The sequence below is a fragment of the Carcharhinus amblyrhynchos genome, chromosome 10, assembly GCF_965287045.1.
Source record: "Carcharhinus amblyrhynchos chromosome 10, sCarAmb.v2.hapA, whole genome shotgun sequence".
Classification (NCBI taxonomy): Eukaryota; Metazoa; Chordata; class Chondrichthyes; order Carcharhiniformes; family Carcharhinidae; genus Carcharhinus; species Carcharhinus amblyrhynchos.
Window position 1 is genome coordinate 68,113,937 of NC_137333.1, and position 15,932 is coordinate 68,129,868.

Here is a 15,932-nt window from a genome sequence, read left to right on the forward strand (position 1 = left end):
AGATGTGTTGTGAAGCATAGTCTGGATGAGGAAACAGTTTGAAAGGTCCTTGCCCCCAGTGCCAGCTATGGCCCTCCACCCACCCCCATAGTCACTCATACCTTCCATATTATTATATGGTGCTTCAGTGCCCATTTACCCATAATATACTTTGTAGAAAACCAATGAATCCTATAGTAACAATGTCATGTATGAAAACACTTTTAAAAATCAGTCATTTATTCATAATGTTCTTATAAAACTCCTTTTAAAGTATCAGTAGCCTAAATTACAAGCACTTGACATCTCTTTATCTTGTGTAAAGAAACATTTGAACAATTGAAAATAGATCTAAAAAATAAAGCCGTCAATCAAGCAGTATTTTGCTGTTTCAGCCAAGAAAGAGGCAAAGAGAATGTGAGGGGTTATAGCGATGGGCAGAGGGGCATATGTTAGTATGGAGGTGATGAGGAAGACTGGGGAGCAGGTGGGAGAGGGGTCATGAGTTAGCATGGGGAGTGTGTGGGGTGTGGGTAAGTGCTAGGGGGCTATTTTCTGTTTTATTACTTCTATTGCAGCTGGGTCGAAGTCCCACAGAATCCAGCTACTTCCAAACTGTTTCTGGAGGCAGCAGTCCAACTCCAGTTACACCACCCCTTCCCCCACCACATCCTCAATCGAAATGGACATCTTGCCTTTGTAAGCACTTTCTCCCAAGGCAGGCTTGCCAAGCTGGGAAATTCCCTGATTCCCACTACCCATCTTTAGGATAAAAATCTAGTCCTTTATCCCTGTAATGCCTCTAGTTGAATTCTCCATTCCTTTGACTCCAGCACCTTGATCAATCCTTCCTCTCCCTTTAGCCTACCATTGGTTGCATTGGCTTTGCACACTGGACCCTATGCTGTAATTCCTTCTCTAAATACCTCCAGCTCTTCAACTCCCTTTCCTCTTTGATGCCCATCCCAGCACCTACCTTTTTGGCTGGGCTTTTGGTACCTTTCTTAATGGGTCCTTTGATGACTGAGGCATAAAGAAAAATGGACCTTTTTTTAATTAGTGGTGTGTATAAATGCAAGAGGTTGTTGAGGTCCTTATTATCTGATCAGTTTGATGTAAGCAGGTCTGTATATGTATGGTCCTTTATTCTCCATGCTAATTTCTACACGCTAAGATGTGTGCAACATAGAAAAACTTCGACTGAATAAAATACTCAGCCAGCCTTTTGATGTAATATTGGAAACGCCGATCAGAGGACTTCCACTTCTTAGCGGTCCTGGAGTAAGTTCTTCATCAGCAGTTTTATCCAACATGAACATTCCACCTTGTGGAGAAAGGAAGGATCGAGCTGTTCAGCAAAAGTGGAGCTGTTGACAGTGGTGGTGATAGTAAAGGTAGCAGTGGAGCTGCAACCCAAGACCACCCCTACAGAAGGACAAGTAAAGCAGGAGGGAATGCACTGAAGTCGCACAACCCCACAATTACTAACTTATTTTAAAATTCAATTGTACTTCCTGTAATAAGAATTCCAATACACTTAAGGATTTGAAAATAAAATGCACTGTTGTGCTTTTTTTTAAACTTTTGCACTAATTATGCTCCAGCAAATAATTTATGTGCAGTATATCAATAAGTTTTATACCTGAATATTTTGTCTTCAATCTTGAACAGGTCATTCCTCTTTCTCAGAGAAGTGGCATTCTCGAGTGGTGTACAGGAACTGTGCCAATTGGGGAATATTTAGTTAACCCAAATGAAGGAGCCCATAAAAGATATCGACCCAATGACTGGAGCAGCCTAGACTGCAGGAAAAGAATGTCGGTGAGTCACAGCACATTAATAACTCAAAAAAATAAAGATGCTCGGGTAGAACATCCAATTTGATTGAATTCTTTGAGGAGGTAATAAGTGTGTAGGTGAAGGTAGAGCAATTGATGTCATATACATGGATTTTGATGTTGTACATGTGGATTTTGATGTCGTATACATGGATTTTAGTAAGGCGTTTGATAAGGTTCCCCCTGGTAGGCTCCTGAAGAAGGTAAGGAGGTGTGGGATAGAAGGAAATTTGGTTGATTGAATAAGTAACTGGCTGTCTCATAGAAGACAGAGGATGGTGGTGGAAGGAAAATTTTCAGACTGGAGGCCAGTTATCAGCAGTGTGCCACAGGGGTCAGTGCTGGGTCCTCTGCTATTTGTGATTTTTATTAATGGCTTGGAAGAGGGGACTGAAGGGTGGGTTAGTAAATTTGCTGATGACTCCAAGATTGGTGGAGTAATGGATGAGGTGGAGGGCTCTCGCAGGGTGCAAAAAGGCATTGATAGGATGCAGAGCTAGGCCGAAAAATGGCAGACGGAGTTTAACCCTGATAAATTTGAAAGTTTGAACTCGTGGATGAGGGGATGGTGCAGGAGGGAGGGGTTCAGGTTCTTGAGCAATTGGGGCTCATTCTGGGGAAGGTGGGACCTCTACAGGAGTGATGGTCTACACCTGAATCAGAGGGGAACCAATATCTTGGGGGGAAAATTTGCAAAGGCTATGCAGGGGGGTTTAAACTGATTCAGAGGGGGGGTGGGATCCTGAGTAGCGGGGGTGAAAGTGAGGGGGGCATAGATGGGGACTGCAATGCACGGCATCGTGGGGGTGGAGCGGAGCAGGGTTTGAAATGCGTTTACTTTAATGCGAGGAGTATTCGCAATAAAGTGGATGAACTTGCAGCGTGGATCAGTACCTGGGACTTTGATGTTGTGGCCATTTCAGAGACATGGATACAGCAGGGTCAGGAATGGTTGTTGCAGGTTCCGGGGTTCAAATGCTTCAGTCGGAGCAGAGAAGGAGGTAGAAGGGGGGGAGGGGTAGCATTATTAGTCAAGGATTGTATCACGGTGTCAGAGAGGAAGTTTGATGAGGACTCGTCTGTTGAGGTAGTATGGGCTGAGATTAGAAATAGGAGAGGGGAGGTCACCCTGTTGAGAGTCTTTTATAGACTTCCTAAAAGTTCTAGAGAGGTTGAGGAAAGGATTGCAGAGACGATCCTGGATAAGAGTGAAAGTAATAGGGTAATTGTTATGGGGGACTTTAACTTTACTAATATTGATTGGTATAGCTGTAGCTCATTAGAGGGGTCAGTTTTTGTGCAAAGCGTGCAGGAAGGTTTTTTGACTCAGTATGTTGATGGGCCAACTAGAGGTGAGGCTATATTGGATTTGGTGCTGGGAAATGAGCCAGACCAGGTGCTAGACTTGGAAGTTGGTGTGCATTTTGGTGATAGTGACCACAATTCGGTTACATTCACCTTAGTGATGGAAAGGGATAGGCATGAACCTCGGGTCAGTAGTTTTAGCTGGGGGAAGGGTAATTATGAGGCTATTAGGAGAGAATTAGGAAGCATAGGTTGGACTAGGAGACTACAGGGTCTCGGAACGTCCGAAATGTGGAGTCTTTTCAAGGAGCAGCTACTGTGAGTCCTTGATATGTATGTCGCTGTCAGGCAAGGAGGAATTGGTCGAGCTAGGGAACCGTGGTGCATTAAGAAAGTTGGTTCGCTGGTTAAAAAGAAAAAGGACGCTTATGTCCGGATGAGACTTGAGGGCTCAGGTAGTGCACGAGAAAGCTTTAGATTGGCTAGGAGGGAGTTAAAGAGTGAGTTAAGAAGGGCTAAAAGAGGACATGAGAAGACTTTGGCTGATAGGGTTAAGGAGAATCCTAAGGTGTTCTATAGATATGTTAAGAACAGAAGGTTGGTTAGGGCAAGATTGGGGCCAGTTAGAGACAGCAGTGGGAATTTGTGAGTGGAGCCGGAAGAGATTGGAGAGACATTGAACCAATATTTCTCTTCGGTGTTCACGCAGGGGGACATAAATGTAGCTGTGGAGAACACTGGGTTACAGGGTTGTAAACTGGACAGTATTGCAGTTGATAAGGAGGATGTGCTAGATATTCTTGAGGGTTTGAAAATAGATAAGTCCCCTGGGCCGGACGGGATTTACCCTAGGATTCTCTGGGAGGCAAGAGAGGCGATTGCAGAGCCTCTGGCTCTGATCTTCAGGTCGTTGTTGGTCACAGGTATAGTGCCGGAGGATTGGAGGATGGCGAATGTTGTCCCATTGTTTAAGAAGGGGAACAGAGACTGCCCCGGGAATTATAGACCGGTGAGTCTTACTTCTGTTGTGGGTAAGGTTTTAGAAAAAATTATTAGGGATAGGATTTATAGTTATTTGGAGAGTAATGAATTGATTGGAGATAGTCAGCATGGTTTTGTGGAGGGTAGGTCGTGCCTTACTAACATTATTGACTTTTTTGAGAAAGTGACCAAAGAGGTGGATGGGCGTAAGGCAGTTGACGTAGTATATATGGACTTTAGTAAGGCGTTTGATAAGGTTCACCATGGAAGGCTTCTGCAGAAAATGCAGATGTATGGGATTGAGGGTGATTTAGGTAATTGGATCAGGAATTGGCTGGCAGATAGGAGACAGAGGGTGGTGGTTGATGGTAAGTATTCGTCATGGAGTTCAGTTACGAGTGGTGTGCCTCAGGGATCTGTTTTGGGGCCACTGCTGTTTGTAATTTTTATAAATGATCCGGATGAGTGTATAGTTGGGTGGATTAGTAAATTTGCTGATGACACCAAAGTCGGAGGTGTGGTAGATAGTGAGGAAGGGTGTCTTAGTTTACAGGGGGACTTGGACAAGTTGCAGAGCTGGGCCGAGAGGTGGCAGATGGAGTTTAATGTGGAAAAGTGTGAGGTAATTCACTTTGGCAGGAATAACGGATGTGTAGAGTATAGGGCTAACGGTAGGACTCTGAGTAGTGTGGATGAACAGAGGGATCTAGGTGTATGTGTACATAGATCCCTGAAAGTTGGGAATCAAGTAGATAGGGTTGTTAGGAAGGCATACGGTGTCTTGGCGTTTATTGGTAGGGGGATTGAATTTAGGAGCCGCAGCGTCATGTTGCAACTGTACAAGACTCTGGTGCAGCCGCACTTGGAGTATTGTGTGCAGTTCTGGTCCCCACATTATAGGAAGGATGTGGAGGCTTTGGAGAGAGTGCAGAGGAGGTTTACCAGGATGTTGCCTGGTATGGAGGGGAGGTCCTATGAGGAGAGACTGAGGGATTTGAGGTTGTTTTCGTTAGAAGGAAGGCGGTTAAGAGGGGACCTTATTGAAACATACAAGATGATTAGAGGTTTAGATAGGGTGGACAGTGATAGCCTTTTTCCTCGGATGGAGAAAGCTAGCACGAGGGGGCATAGCTTTAAATTAAGGGGTGGCAGTTATAGGATGGATGTCAGGGGTAGGTTCTTTACCCAGAGGGTGGTGAGGGATTGGAATGCCTTGCCTGCTGCAGTTGTAAATGCACCTAGTTTGGGGGCGTTTAAGAGATCCGTGGATAGGTTTATGGATGGAAAGGGTTTGGTTTAGGTTAGAGGGTCATTGCTTTTTAATTGGTCGGCGCAACATCGTGGGCCGAAGGGCCTGTTCTGCGCTGTAATGTTCTATGTTCTAAATGTGAGGTGATTCATTTTGGTAGGACAAACTTGAATGTGGATTACAGGGTCAAGGCAGGGTTCTGAGGAATGTGGAGGAACAGAGAGATCTTGGGGTTCATATCCACAGATCTCTGAAGGTTACCACTCAAGTGAAGAAGGCTTATAGTGTGTTAGTGTTTATTAACAGGGGGTTTGAGTTTAAGAGCCATGGGGTTATGCTGCAACTATACTGGACGTTGGTGAGACCACATTTGGAATATTGTGTACAGTTCTGGTCACCTCACTATAAGAAAGATGTGGAAGCATTGGAGAGAGTGCAGAGGAGATTTACCAGGATGCTGCCTGGTTTAGAGGGTAGGTCTTATGAGGAAAGGTTGAGGGAGCTGTAGCTTTTCTCTTTAGAGCAGAAGAGGATGAGAGGCGACTTAATAGAGGTTTATAAGATGATGAGGGGGATAGATAGAGTGGACGTGCAGAGACTATTTTCTTGAGTGGATGTAGTTATTACTAGGGGTCATAACTTTAAGGTTCATGGTGGCAGATATAGGAGGGATTTCCAAGGTAAATTCTTCACTCAGAGTGTTTGGGGTATGGAATGTACTGCCTGCCGTGACAGTGAAGTCGGACACTTTAGGAACTTTCAAGTGGTTATTGTTTAGGCACATGGAGCACACCAGAATGATAGGGAGTGGGATAGCTTGATCTTGGGTTTGGACGTAGCTCGGCACAACATTGAGGGCCGAAAGGCCTATACTGTGCTGTAATGTTCTATGTTCTAATATTGTCTGCCCTTTTGTGTAATTGATCAGGTACAAGTCTGTCTTAAATGGATTTAAACATTTAATGTAAAACTGAAGCTGGCAATAGATTTGAATGCCAGGACCCATTGCTCCTTTCACATATGACATCGCTGGAGCAATTTTCACCCTTTCTCGATTAGCCTGTTGTCCTACAGCAAGATCTTGGGAAAAAGATCAAGATAGGCAATCAAGAGTAACTATGAAGTGTTTTTTGTAAGCCGTGAATACTTTGAATGCAGGTTGCTCCAGACATCAAGTAGCTCATGAAGTGGAAACTAGGACTGGGAAAATTCCAATTCCATAAATTAATTAGTGTGAAAAGAAGATGAGACCATTTACCACAGGAGATGGGATGGTAGCACAGTGGTTAGCACTGCTGCTTCACAGCTCCAGGGACCTGGGTTCAGTTCCCGACTTGGGTCACTGTCTGTGTGGAGTTTGCATATTCTCCTCGTGTCTGCATGTGTTTCCTCCGGGTGCTCCGGTTTCCCCCCTCAGTCCAAAGATGTGCAGTTTAGGTTGATTGACAATGTTAAAAATTGCCCTTAGTGTCCTGTGGTGCATAGTTTAGAGGAATTAGTGGGTAAATATGTAGGGATAGCGGGGTAGGGCCTGAGTAGGATTGTGGCTGGTGCAGACTCGATGGGCCAAATGGCCTCTTTCTGTACTGTAGGGTTTCTACGATTCTATGATTTCTAAAGGGGGGGGGAATGAGTTAAACCATAATACTTTTGCATATCTCTTGTGTCAGTTACAGACTGGCCAAGGAATAGGAACGTTGTCTCTGCGATGGCGAGGAGAGTATAGAGGAGTTTTGGTATTAGTATCTGAGAATTCATCACCAAATATTACATAATGTTTTTAACTTACTTTTACAGGAAGCACAGAAACTAAGTTTTGAAGGAAAATATCAAGTCTTCATGGATGTCTGCAAGAATTTCCGGCCTGTTTTCCGATATTTCTGCATGGAAAAGTTCTTGGATCCAGCTGTTTGGTTTGAAAAACGGCTTGGGTACACTCGAAGTGTAGCTACTTCTTCGATAGGTATGTCACTATTTAATCATTGTGATGTATCACTGCTTTCCAGATTACCTAATTGTTACACAAATGAAATTCCACAAACCCTAGGCCTCTGTCAATAATTAATGGAGATCTTGAGTCAGACAGAGTTTGACAATCACTCTTCTCAGCTGGGCCAGTCAGGAGCACTACAATTTACTCAATACTCTTAAGATAAGCAAGAGAAAAATCAAGTGGGTTAGACCTTGCTCACCCACTGGGGATATGCTTGTGTAGAACTCAGGTGAGAGGCTGCTAAGGTTGAAAAGCCATCTTGTCTAATCTCACACCTGAATTGAACCAGAAAGCTGGTGTGTCTCTGGATTCCATCCTCCAATCAAGTATAAAATCCTCATTTTCCAGCTTTTAAAAACCTCTGGTTTTGCACCCTCTCTGTATGACCATATCTAGCCCCATCCCCATCCACCAAACAGGACTCAGTTCTTTTGAATTCACCTACCTAACACTACTGTCTAGAAATCCCCATTAAAGTCATCTCCATAAGATATGGAGCAGAATTAGGCCATTCAGCCCATCGAGTGTGCCATTCAACCACCATTCAATCATGGCTGATCTGATTTTTAATCCCATTCTCCTGCCTTCTCCCTATAACCCTTGGTCCCCTTATTGATCAAGAACCTTCTCTCTCATCTTAAAACTATTAAAATCTACTCGTTGACCAAACTTCTATAGGTTTTACTTATTTCCTTAGCGCATCTCTAACATGCTTTTCGACCTTTTTAATGTTAAAATCATTACACAAATACAAGTTGGTTTATGATTTTTGAAACAGTGACACAAGAAAAGAAAGTTAGAGGAAAGAAACAAACCTTTGAATGATAATTTTAAATTAGTGATGTTTTTAAAAGAGGCCCTAAAACTATTAACTCTTAATGTAATTGTGGTTAAATTGAATGAATAAGTAATTAGCTATGGTCCACAAACAACCATAGGCATGCCTATCCATTAGAGAGAGACAGTTGGAGTGATAGCTTGAAGGGTACTACTCCAAAAGCCTGGGGCAAAATGAGGAGGCATGCTCCCATGAGCTACCATAGCCAGTATGAGTTTTGAACTCATGCCGTTGGTGTCTTTCTGCATCTCACTCTAGCCTGTTATCTTACTGAAACTCTTCTTTTATTTGCAGTTTGCTACATTGTTGGTCTTGGTGACAGACACGTACAAAACATCCTCATTGATGAGGAATCTGCTGAACTTGTGCACATAGATTTGGGTGAGCACTTAGTAACCATTTTATTTGTATACACATCCATAATGCAAGAAATAAAAACAAAGTGCTAGAAAATCTCTGAAGGTCTGACAGCATCTGTGGAGAGAGAAAGTGTGTTAGTGGCAGGTGTTCCCTAGTTCTCCAGCTGTTCACTCTCTGCCACCAGTGCGAGTGAGAATGGAGAATTTCAGTTCAGCCAAATCTCCATTTGCTGCAGCCTTACCAGAGATCCTGCTGGCTTGAACCGCTGGAGAATTCTACCCACTGTTTTGAGTTTGATATGACTAATGCTAATGCAAAATTAATTTATATTTTATTTTCTCACTACTGTTAATATTACAGTGCTAAAATTATTAATATAATTTATAGTTTTTAACCTTTATTTCATGGTTACTCAGTGATACACTATGCTGAAGTCTAACAGTGACAGGGTGTCACGACTTCCACTGTACCCAGTTTTTAATCTTTCCTTTGCCAACTGATAAGGAACCTTGTCCCTTCTCTACAGGGAGAATGAAGGGGCAGATTACACTTTCACACCTTTTTAGAAAGGTTTGGAAATAAAGTGCAAGAAACTGCATATGTTGAAACACACAGCCAAGTCAGCAACCGTAGAGAGGGTAGATCAGGTAGGGGAGTCTAAAACTAGAGAGCATAGGTTTAAGGTGAGAGGGGAGAGATACAAAAGTGTCCAGAGGGGCAATTTTTTCACACAGACGATGGTGAGTGTCTGGAAAAAGTTGCCAGAGGTAGTAGTAGAGGCGGGTACAATTTTATCTTTTAAAAAGCATTTGGATAGTTACATGTGTACGATAGGTATAGAGGGATATGGGCCAAATGCGGGCAATTGGGATTAGTTTAAGGGTTCTAAAAAAAAAGGTTGGCATGAATAAGTTGGGCTGAAGGGCCTGTTTCCATGCTGTAAACCTTTTATGACTCTATAGCCTTTCATCAAATCATCAGTTGAAGTGTGCTGATGACAGGCTGTATTCTGTTTTGGGTATATCCCAGTCACGTAAAAACATCAGAGGGTTAAATATTTTGAATAGTCTAGATTACTGTTTTTGGGGTAGTGATAATGCAAAGAGAAGTTGTCAAACCAAATAATGAAATCTACGAAAGCTCAAAGCTTGAGATAAAAGCTCTGAACCAAAGAGAACAGGAGTATAAGCATAAAATAGTAGACAGCATAAGTTAAAAGCAAAACATGCAAAATGAATAGGCTAAAAGAGAGAAGATGATGAACAATCATGAGGGATGTGATTGAGCTGGAAAAATATACAAGGTGAAGTAGCCAAGGATTAGATCAGGAGTCTTCACTGTTTCTGATCAACATAAATCTAAGTTCAGAAATACAAGACAGGTTACCATATTTGCAGATGATACCAAACTGGGGATTCAGTGGGTAATTCTTTTGTTGGCTCAGCCTCAGAAATAGACCCAGACCTTTGGTATGTAAAATTCAAAACAAATGCGTACAAAATCTTACACGTTGGAAGAGAAAACCAGGAATTTATTTACTTTGAGTGGTGTCAAACTGGGAGATTGAAATAAATCAAGGGCTCAACACTGACCTTATCCAACCATTACAGGACAGCAGTTGATAAAGCTGATGGAATGCTGAGCAATATTGCAAAATCAGTAAAATATCAGATCAGTTTTCAGAATGAATACATCTAGCAGAAGGTCTTCACCTATATTGGTAAATTATAGACAAAAGCAGAAAATGCTGGAACATCTCAACAGGTCTGACAGCATCTATGGAGAGAGAATGGAGCTAATGTTTTGAGTCTGGATGACTCTTTGTCAGCATTGTGTCAGTTCTTCCAGACTGAATGCTGAGTTCAACACCTTCAGAGCATGAACTCGCCCCTCCACCAGCTCTGATGAAGGGTCATCCAGACTTGAAACTTTGGTTCTATTCTCTCTCCATGGATGCTGTCGAACCTGATGAGATTTTCCGTTTTTGTTTCTGATTCCGACATCCGCAGTATTTTGCTTTTGCTTTTATATTGGTGAATCATAGATAGCGTGCCTATAGTTTCCTAACATGCTCATCCACCAGAGTGAGGATTTCCACAGGGAGATTCTACTCAAAAAAAAACCAGGCCTTAATAGATCTGAAGTGATCAGTTTACAGTCAGTCTGCTACTTGAATAGCACAGAGTTCTATATTGGGAGAATGTCGATTTCTTTGGAAGGGTGGACAAATCATTTCCCTTTATGATGTTATTCAACCATCAGAGACAGCACGTGACAGCGAACGTTTGAGACAGTCCTGCTCAGCCAGGTGGAGAAAAAAGATGTGGCATCATTCAGCTTTACTAGGGCTAAGCTATAATAAACATCAAAAATGGGTGCTAATTACTCTCCATAAGGAAATGAAATGATGTCCTATAAATGGCATGTTTTTGTTTGCTTGTTTCTTGAACCCTTTGTATTAGGTGCTGTTGAAATGCATTTCACTCTATTTCAGTGCTGCTTGTCTTAGATTGGATATAATTTAACTTGACAAAGATTATTAACCATTTGTTTAACAGTTGTATGCTACCGTTGAAAGTGATGGTAATTTATTTAGATTAGAAGTAGCCAATTCTGACCTTGTACAACTATGTGAGTACACTATCATTGAAAGCAGAGACTGTAGGAAGTTAAAAGGTTGGTGGATAAACCCAGTTTTATAACTGGGTTCCAGTTAATGCACACCTCATTCGCTTGAACTCTTGACACATTTCTCTCTTGTTACAGGAGTTGCATTTGAGCAAGGAAAAATCCTTCCTACTCCCGAGACTGTTCCGTTCCGACTAACCAGGGACATAGTAGATGGAATGGGCATCACTGGTGTGGAAGGTGTTTTCAGGAGGTAAGTGCTAGAAGTGACTTGTCAGTTTCAATCAGCAAGATTTTAAAAAGAAATCTCCATAACTTAACAGGAAAATGGATTAAACTTGGATTGCATGACTGTTAAATGGAGCCAAGCATGCATTGTGTACAGACAGACAATATTCTAACTTCAAAATTACGAAGCTTTTAACGTGACTTAAATACAAATATCTTGCCATCTGAAAACTCTGACTGTCCTTGAGCTATTTCACACCAAATGAGTTGGTTGTAGGTGGGACTTCCACCCGTCACTTGGCAGGAAGTCCCGCCATAGAAAACTGCTGGCCAATCTGATACGTATGTAGTTTGGGATTTCTTTCCATATTCTTTTGACCTAACAATATTCTGTGTGGGATCATTAGGAATGAGGTGAGAATAGTTATTCAGGAATGGAATTTTTTCTCTCTTTTAAAAGAAAATCATTCTTAAGATGTGGGCGCCACTGGCTAGACCAGCATTTATTGCCTTTGAGAAGGTGGTGGTACGTGAACCGCTGCAGTCCACCTGATGTGGTTTAGAGAGGAAGTTCCAGGATTTTGGCCCAGCTATAGTGAAAGAACAGCAGGCAAACCATAGAGAAGTAATATATATTTTCATATGATGTATTTCCAAATCAGGATGATGAGTGGCTTGGAGGGGAACTTCCAGGTGGTGGTGTTCCCATGTGCTGCTGCCCTTGTCCTTTTAGCAATTGTGGGTTTGGAAGCTGCTGTCTAAGGAGCCTGAGTGAGTTCATGCTGTGCATCTTGTAAATAGTACACACAGCTGCTACTGTGCATCAGTGGTAGAGGGAGTGAGTGTTTGTGGCTGGGTGCCAATCAAGCATACTGCTTTGTCCTGGATGATGTCAAGCTTCTGGTGTGTTGTTGAAACTGCAGTCATCCAGCCAAGTGCAGAGTATTCCATCACACTCCTGACTTGTGCCCTGTGGATGGTGGACAGGCTTTGGGAAGTCAGGAGGTAAGTTACTTGTTAGAGGATTCCTAGCCACATTATTTACATGGCTAGTCCAGTTCAGTTCCTAATGAATGGTAAAATTGATAGTGGTAAATTAATGGTAAAAAGATGTTGATAGTGGGGGACTCAGCGATGGTAATGCCATTGAATTTCAATGGGCGATAGTTATATTCTCTCTTGTTGGAGATGGTCATCGCTTGGCACTTGAGGCACGAATGCAAAAGGTGAGATGACAGCCTGGAACAGATGAGGTTTCAATACTTCAAGTGGCAGGTATATACAGCATGGAAGTTTGATTAAATATCTAAACCAAGCAGCCCATAGTCCTCTGGAAGCAGTTGTAACTAAAGTGTAGACATAAGAAAATTAAGAGTCAAGCTCAAAAAGGGACCAGCAGGTGTAGCAGCATTACATATTTGTGGGGTTATCAACATTGAAGCCGATACAAGAACTTAACACTTGTCAGTACATGCCTGGATATTGTTTAAATATTCCTGAATTTGGACATGGTGTCTGAGAAGTTACAAAAGTGCTGAACATTGTGTAATCATCAACAAACATTCTGACTTTTGACCTTATGATGGAAGGAAGATAGCAGCTGGAGATGGTTTTACCTAGGACAATTCCCTGAGGAACACTTGCAACAGTGTCCTGGAATCACAACCACAACTGTCTTTTTTTGTGCCACATATGACTCCAACCAGTGGAGAGTTTTCTACCTGATTCCCATTGATTCCAGTTTTGCTAGGGTTCCTTGATGTCGCACTCAGTCAAATGTGGCCTTGATGTCCAGGGTAGTCACTCTCATCTTAGCTTTAGCATTCAGTTTTTTTATCATGTTTGAACCAAGGCTGTAATTAGGCCAGGAGCTGAGCGGCTGTAGTGGAACCCAGAGCAGATTATTTCCGGGTAAGTGCCACTTGATCACACAGTTGATGATCCCTTCCATCACTTTGCAGATGATCGAATATTGTCTGATGGGGTGGTATTTGGCTGGGTTGGATTTGTCCTGCTTTTTGTATACAGGACATAACTGGGCAATTTTCCACATCACTGAGTAGATGCCAGTAAACTTAAGGTCAAGGTGCTGCTGTGACAATGAACTCTTGTTTAAAAACTGCAGTGCAGAGCCAGGAGAGAAGTGAACAATAGGGAGCAGCATTGCAGCTTCCCCCCCTCCACATTGAAACTGGGATTGTTGATCCATCTGCTGCACCATTCCAACCACGTCCACTAGGGGCAATCTGGACAATGGCTGCAGACAGTCCTCACTGCACATGCGCCACAATCACACTTATAATTGTACTGGTACAGCTTGGCTTGGTGCATGGCAAGTTCTGGAGCACAATTTTGCAGTAACATTGCCAGGATATTGTCAGGACCCGTAGCTTTTCAGTATCCAGCACCTTCAGACGTTTCTTGATATAAGAACATAAGAAATAGGAGCACATGGAATTAATCAGTTTGGCTGAAGACTGGCATCTGTGATGCTGGGGACCTCCAGAGGAGGCCCAGATGGATCATTCACTTGGCACTTCGTGCTAAAGATTGTTGCAAATGCTTCAGTCTTATCTTTTGCCAGTTTGTATTTATGGTTGAGCATTTTCTGTCATGGTAAATTCTGGACCTGAACAATGTACAGTGCTCCTTTCTCTGTCCAGCAGTTGATAGAGTGCCTCTAAAACATGATTTCCAATGCATTCAAAGAAGAAAGAATAACACAGCACGGGCAACAGGCCCAACGAGCCCACACCACCATTTTAACATTGAGTCCCCTCTCTACCCATGACCCTTGTCTATACTTATGTCATTTCACATTGAGGGAAGACTAATTCAGGGACAATTTGTTACACCAGTCAGCCTAAGAGCACATCTTTGGGGTGTGGGAGGAAACCGGAGCACCCGGAGAAAACCCACGCAAGCACGGGGAGAATGTGCAAACTCCTGCAGACACTGGCCCAAATTCATGTATCTGCACAGCAAACAGTGATAGTCACTGAGCTGTTGTGTTGCCCAGCATCTGGTCCAGTTTAAGCGTACATTAATGATGTGAAGTACTAGGCTACTCTCGAAATATCCAAGAGCAGCCCTCGTATGACCCATCACGTGTATGCCCTTGTTGGGCAACAAGACGGACTGAAGCACCTGTGGATTAAAAGAGAAAAACATCAATAACATGCACATCCTTATGCAAACATTCAAGGGAATCCCCAGAAGCTCAAAAGTAAAACAAGTGAGCCAGAAAATATGTTGGAAGGTCCATCGGAATCACTTGATTCCCAGGGACGTCCCAAGGCTCCTGAACTTTATTTAAAACAGTCTCCTATATTCGTGTGAATTTTCTATATTAACAATTATAGAAGCTCTTCAGATTGCAAATTAACGTCAAATTAGAGTGTACTTTGTTGTCGATTGTTAATGTGTATGAAACTTGAGGTAACAAATAATAATTCATCACCCTCTTCAAATTAAATTTAAAATCCAGAAATGAAAGGAGACGGTGTGCTGTGTCCCCCATAACATTTTCTATCCTCTTATCCTTCAGGTGTTGTGAGAAGACAATGGAGGTTATGAGAAGTTCCCAAGAAGCCTTACTAACTATTGTTGAGGTAACTTTTCTTTATTAAGTTTATGTGCATCTTCCCATTGAAGAGATGCCAAATGGACATACTAGTAGTTAGTACACTTGACTTTCATCCTTGCTTCAAACTCCAAATGAAAGTAGCTTATGGATTTATTTTTGTCCAGGATCGATTCCAACCATGCAGTTACCCATCCTTCAGCCTCAAAACTTCTATCCACTTCAAGTCTGGAGTTGAGCATTTTCTACTCTCTTACTCCCATCCTACCCTCTTCAAGCTCATCTCATCCATGAGACCCACTTCTTGCTCTTGTTCATTATGCTTGATCATAAATTTACTCTTCAATGCTTCTCCCTTCATTCATCTCCATGTAAATCCTTACATGGTTTCATTCATAAACAGCCAAGCACAGCATATTTTCAGCAAAGATTTTTCTTTCCTCCCCTGTGTCATCACCTTTAGGGTCCCCCGAATTCTAATGGTGACTTACTTCATCTTTCCTATCATATTTCTTCCTTAGCAACATCATCCACAAGTATGTCAACTTTTGCATGCACACCGATGATACCCAGCATTACCTGTTCATCACATCTTTTGGCCCCTTGACTGCCTTTGTATTTTCCATTATCTCATCTGCCATAAAACTTTTCTCAAGCTATAACCTTACCCAGCTCAACGCTGTGAGGGTATAATCATCATCACTTCTGGCCCCATCACCTTCTCCACTCCATTGCTGTTGAATCCACCCTGTACCCCAGCAACATTCTCGGGCTGATCATTTGCACTTTTGTCTCCTGGTTTATCTTGGAATAAACTTTACATCCTGTTCAACACCAAGACTGTTTGCTTCCACTTCCATAACTTGGTCCATCTCCACTTCTACCTCAAACCCACTGCCTTTGTCACCATCACATTTGAATACTCCCAACAATCTTTTCTCTGGTCTTTT

At 42.4% G+C, this 15,932-nt stretch overlaps 1 protein-coding gene across 3 annotated transcripts in view; it reads left to right on the plus strand.

Moving 5' to 3' along the window:
• Positions 1-15,932, plus strand: part of atm (ATM serine/threonine kinase) — a 140,347-nt gene that overhangs the window by 116,088 nt on the left and 8,327 nt on the right. For all 3 annotated transcript variants that reach the window (XM_080197258.1, XM_080197256.1, XM_080197257.1), the window contains exons 57-61: positions 1,651-1,800; positions 7,150-7,315; positions 8,478-8,564; positions 11,310-11,424; positions 14,947-15,010. In XM_080197258.1, the coding sequence (XP_080053384.1) occupies positions 1,651-1,800; positions 7,150-7,315; positions 8,478-8,564; positions 11,310-11,424; positions 14,947-15,010 (582 nt within the window). The remainder of the gene's footprint in view (positions 1-1,650; positions 1,801-7,149; positions 7,316-8,477; positions 8,565-11,309; positions 11,425-14,946; positions 15,011-15,932) is intronic.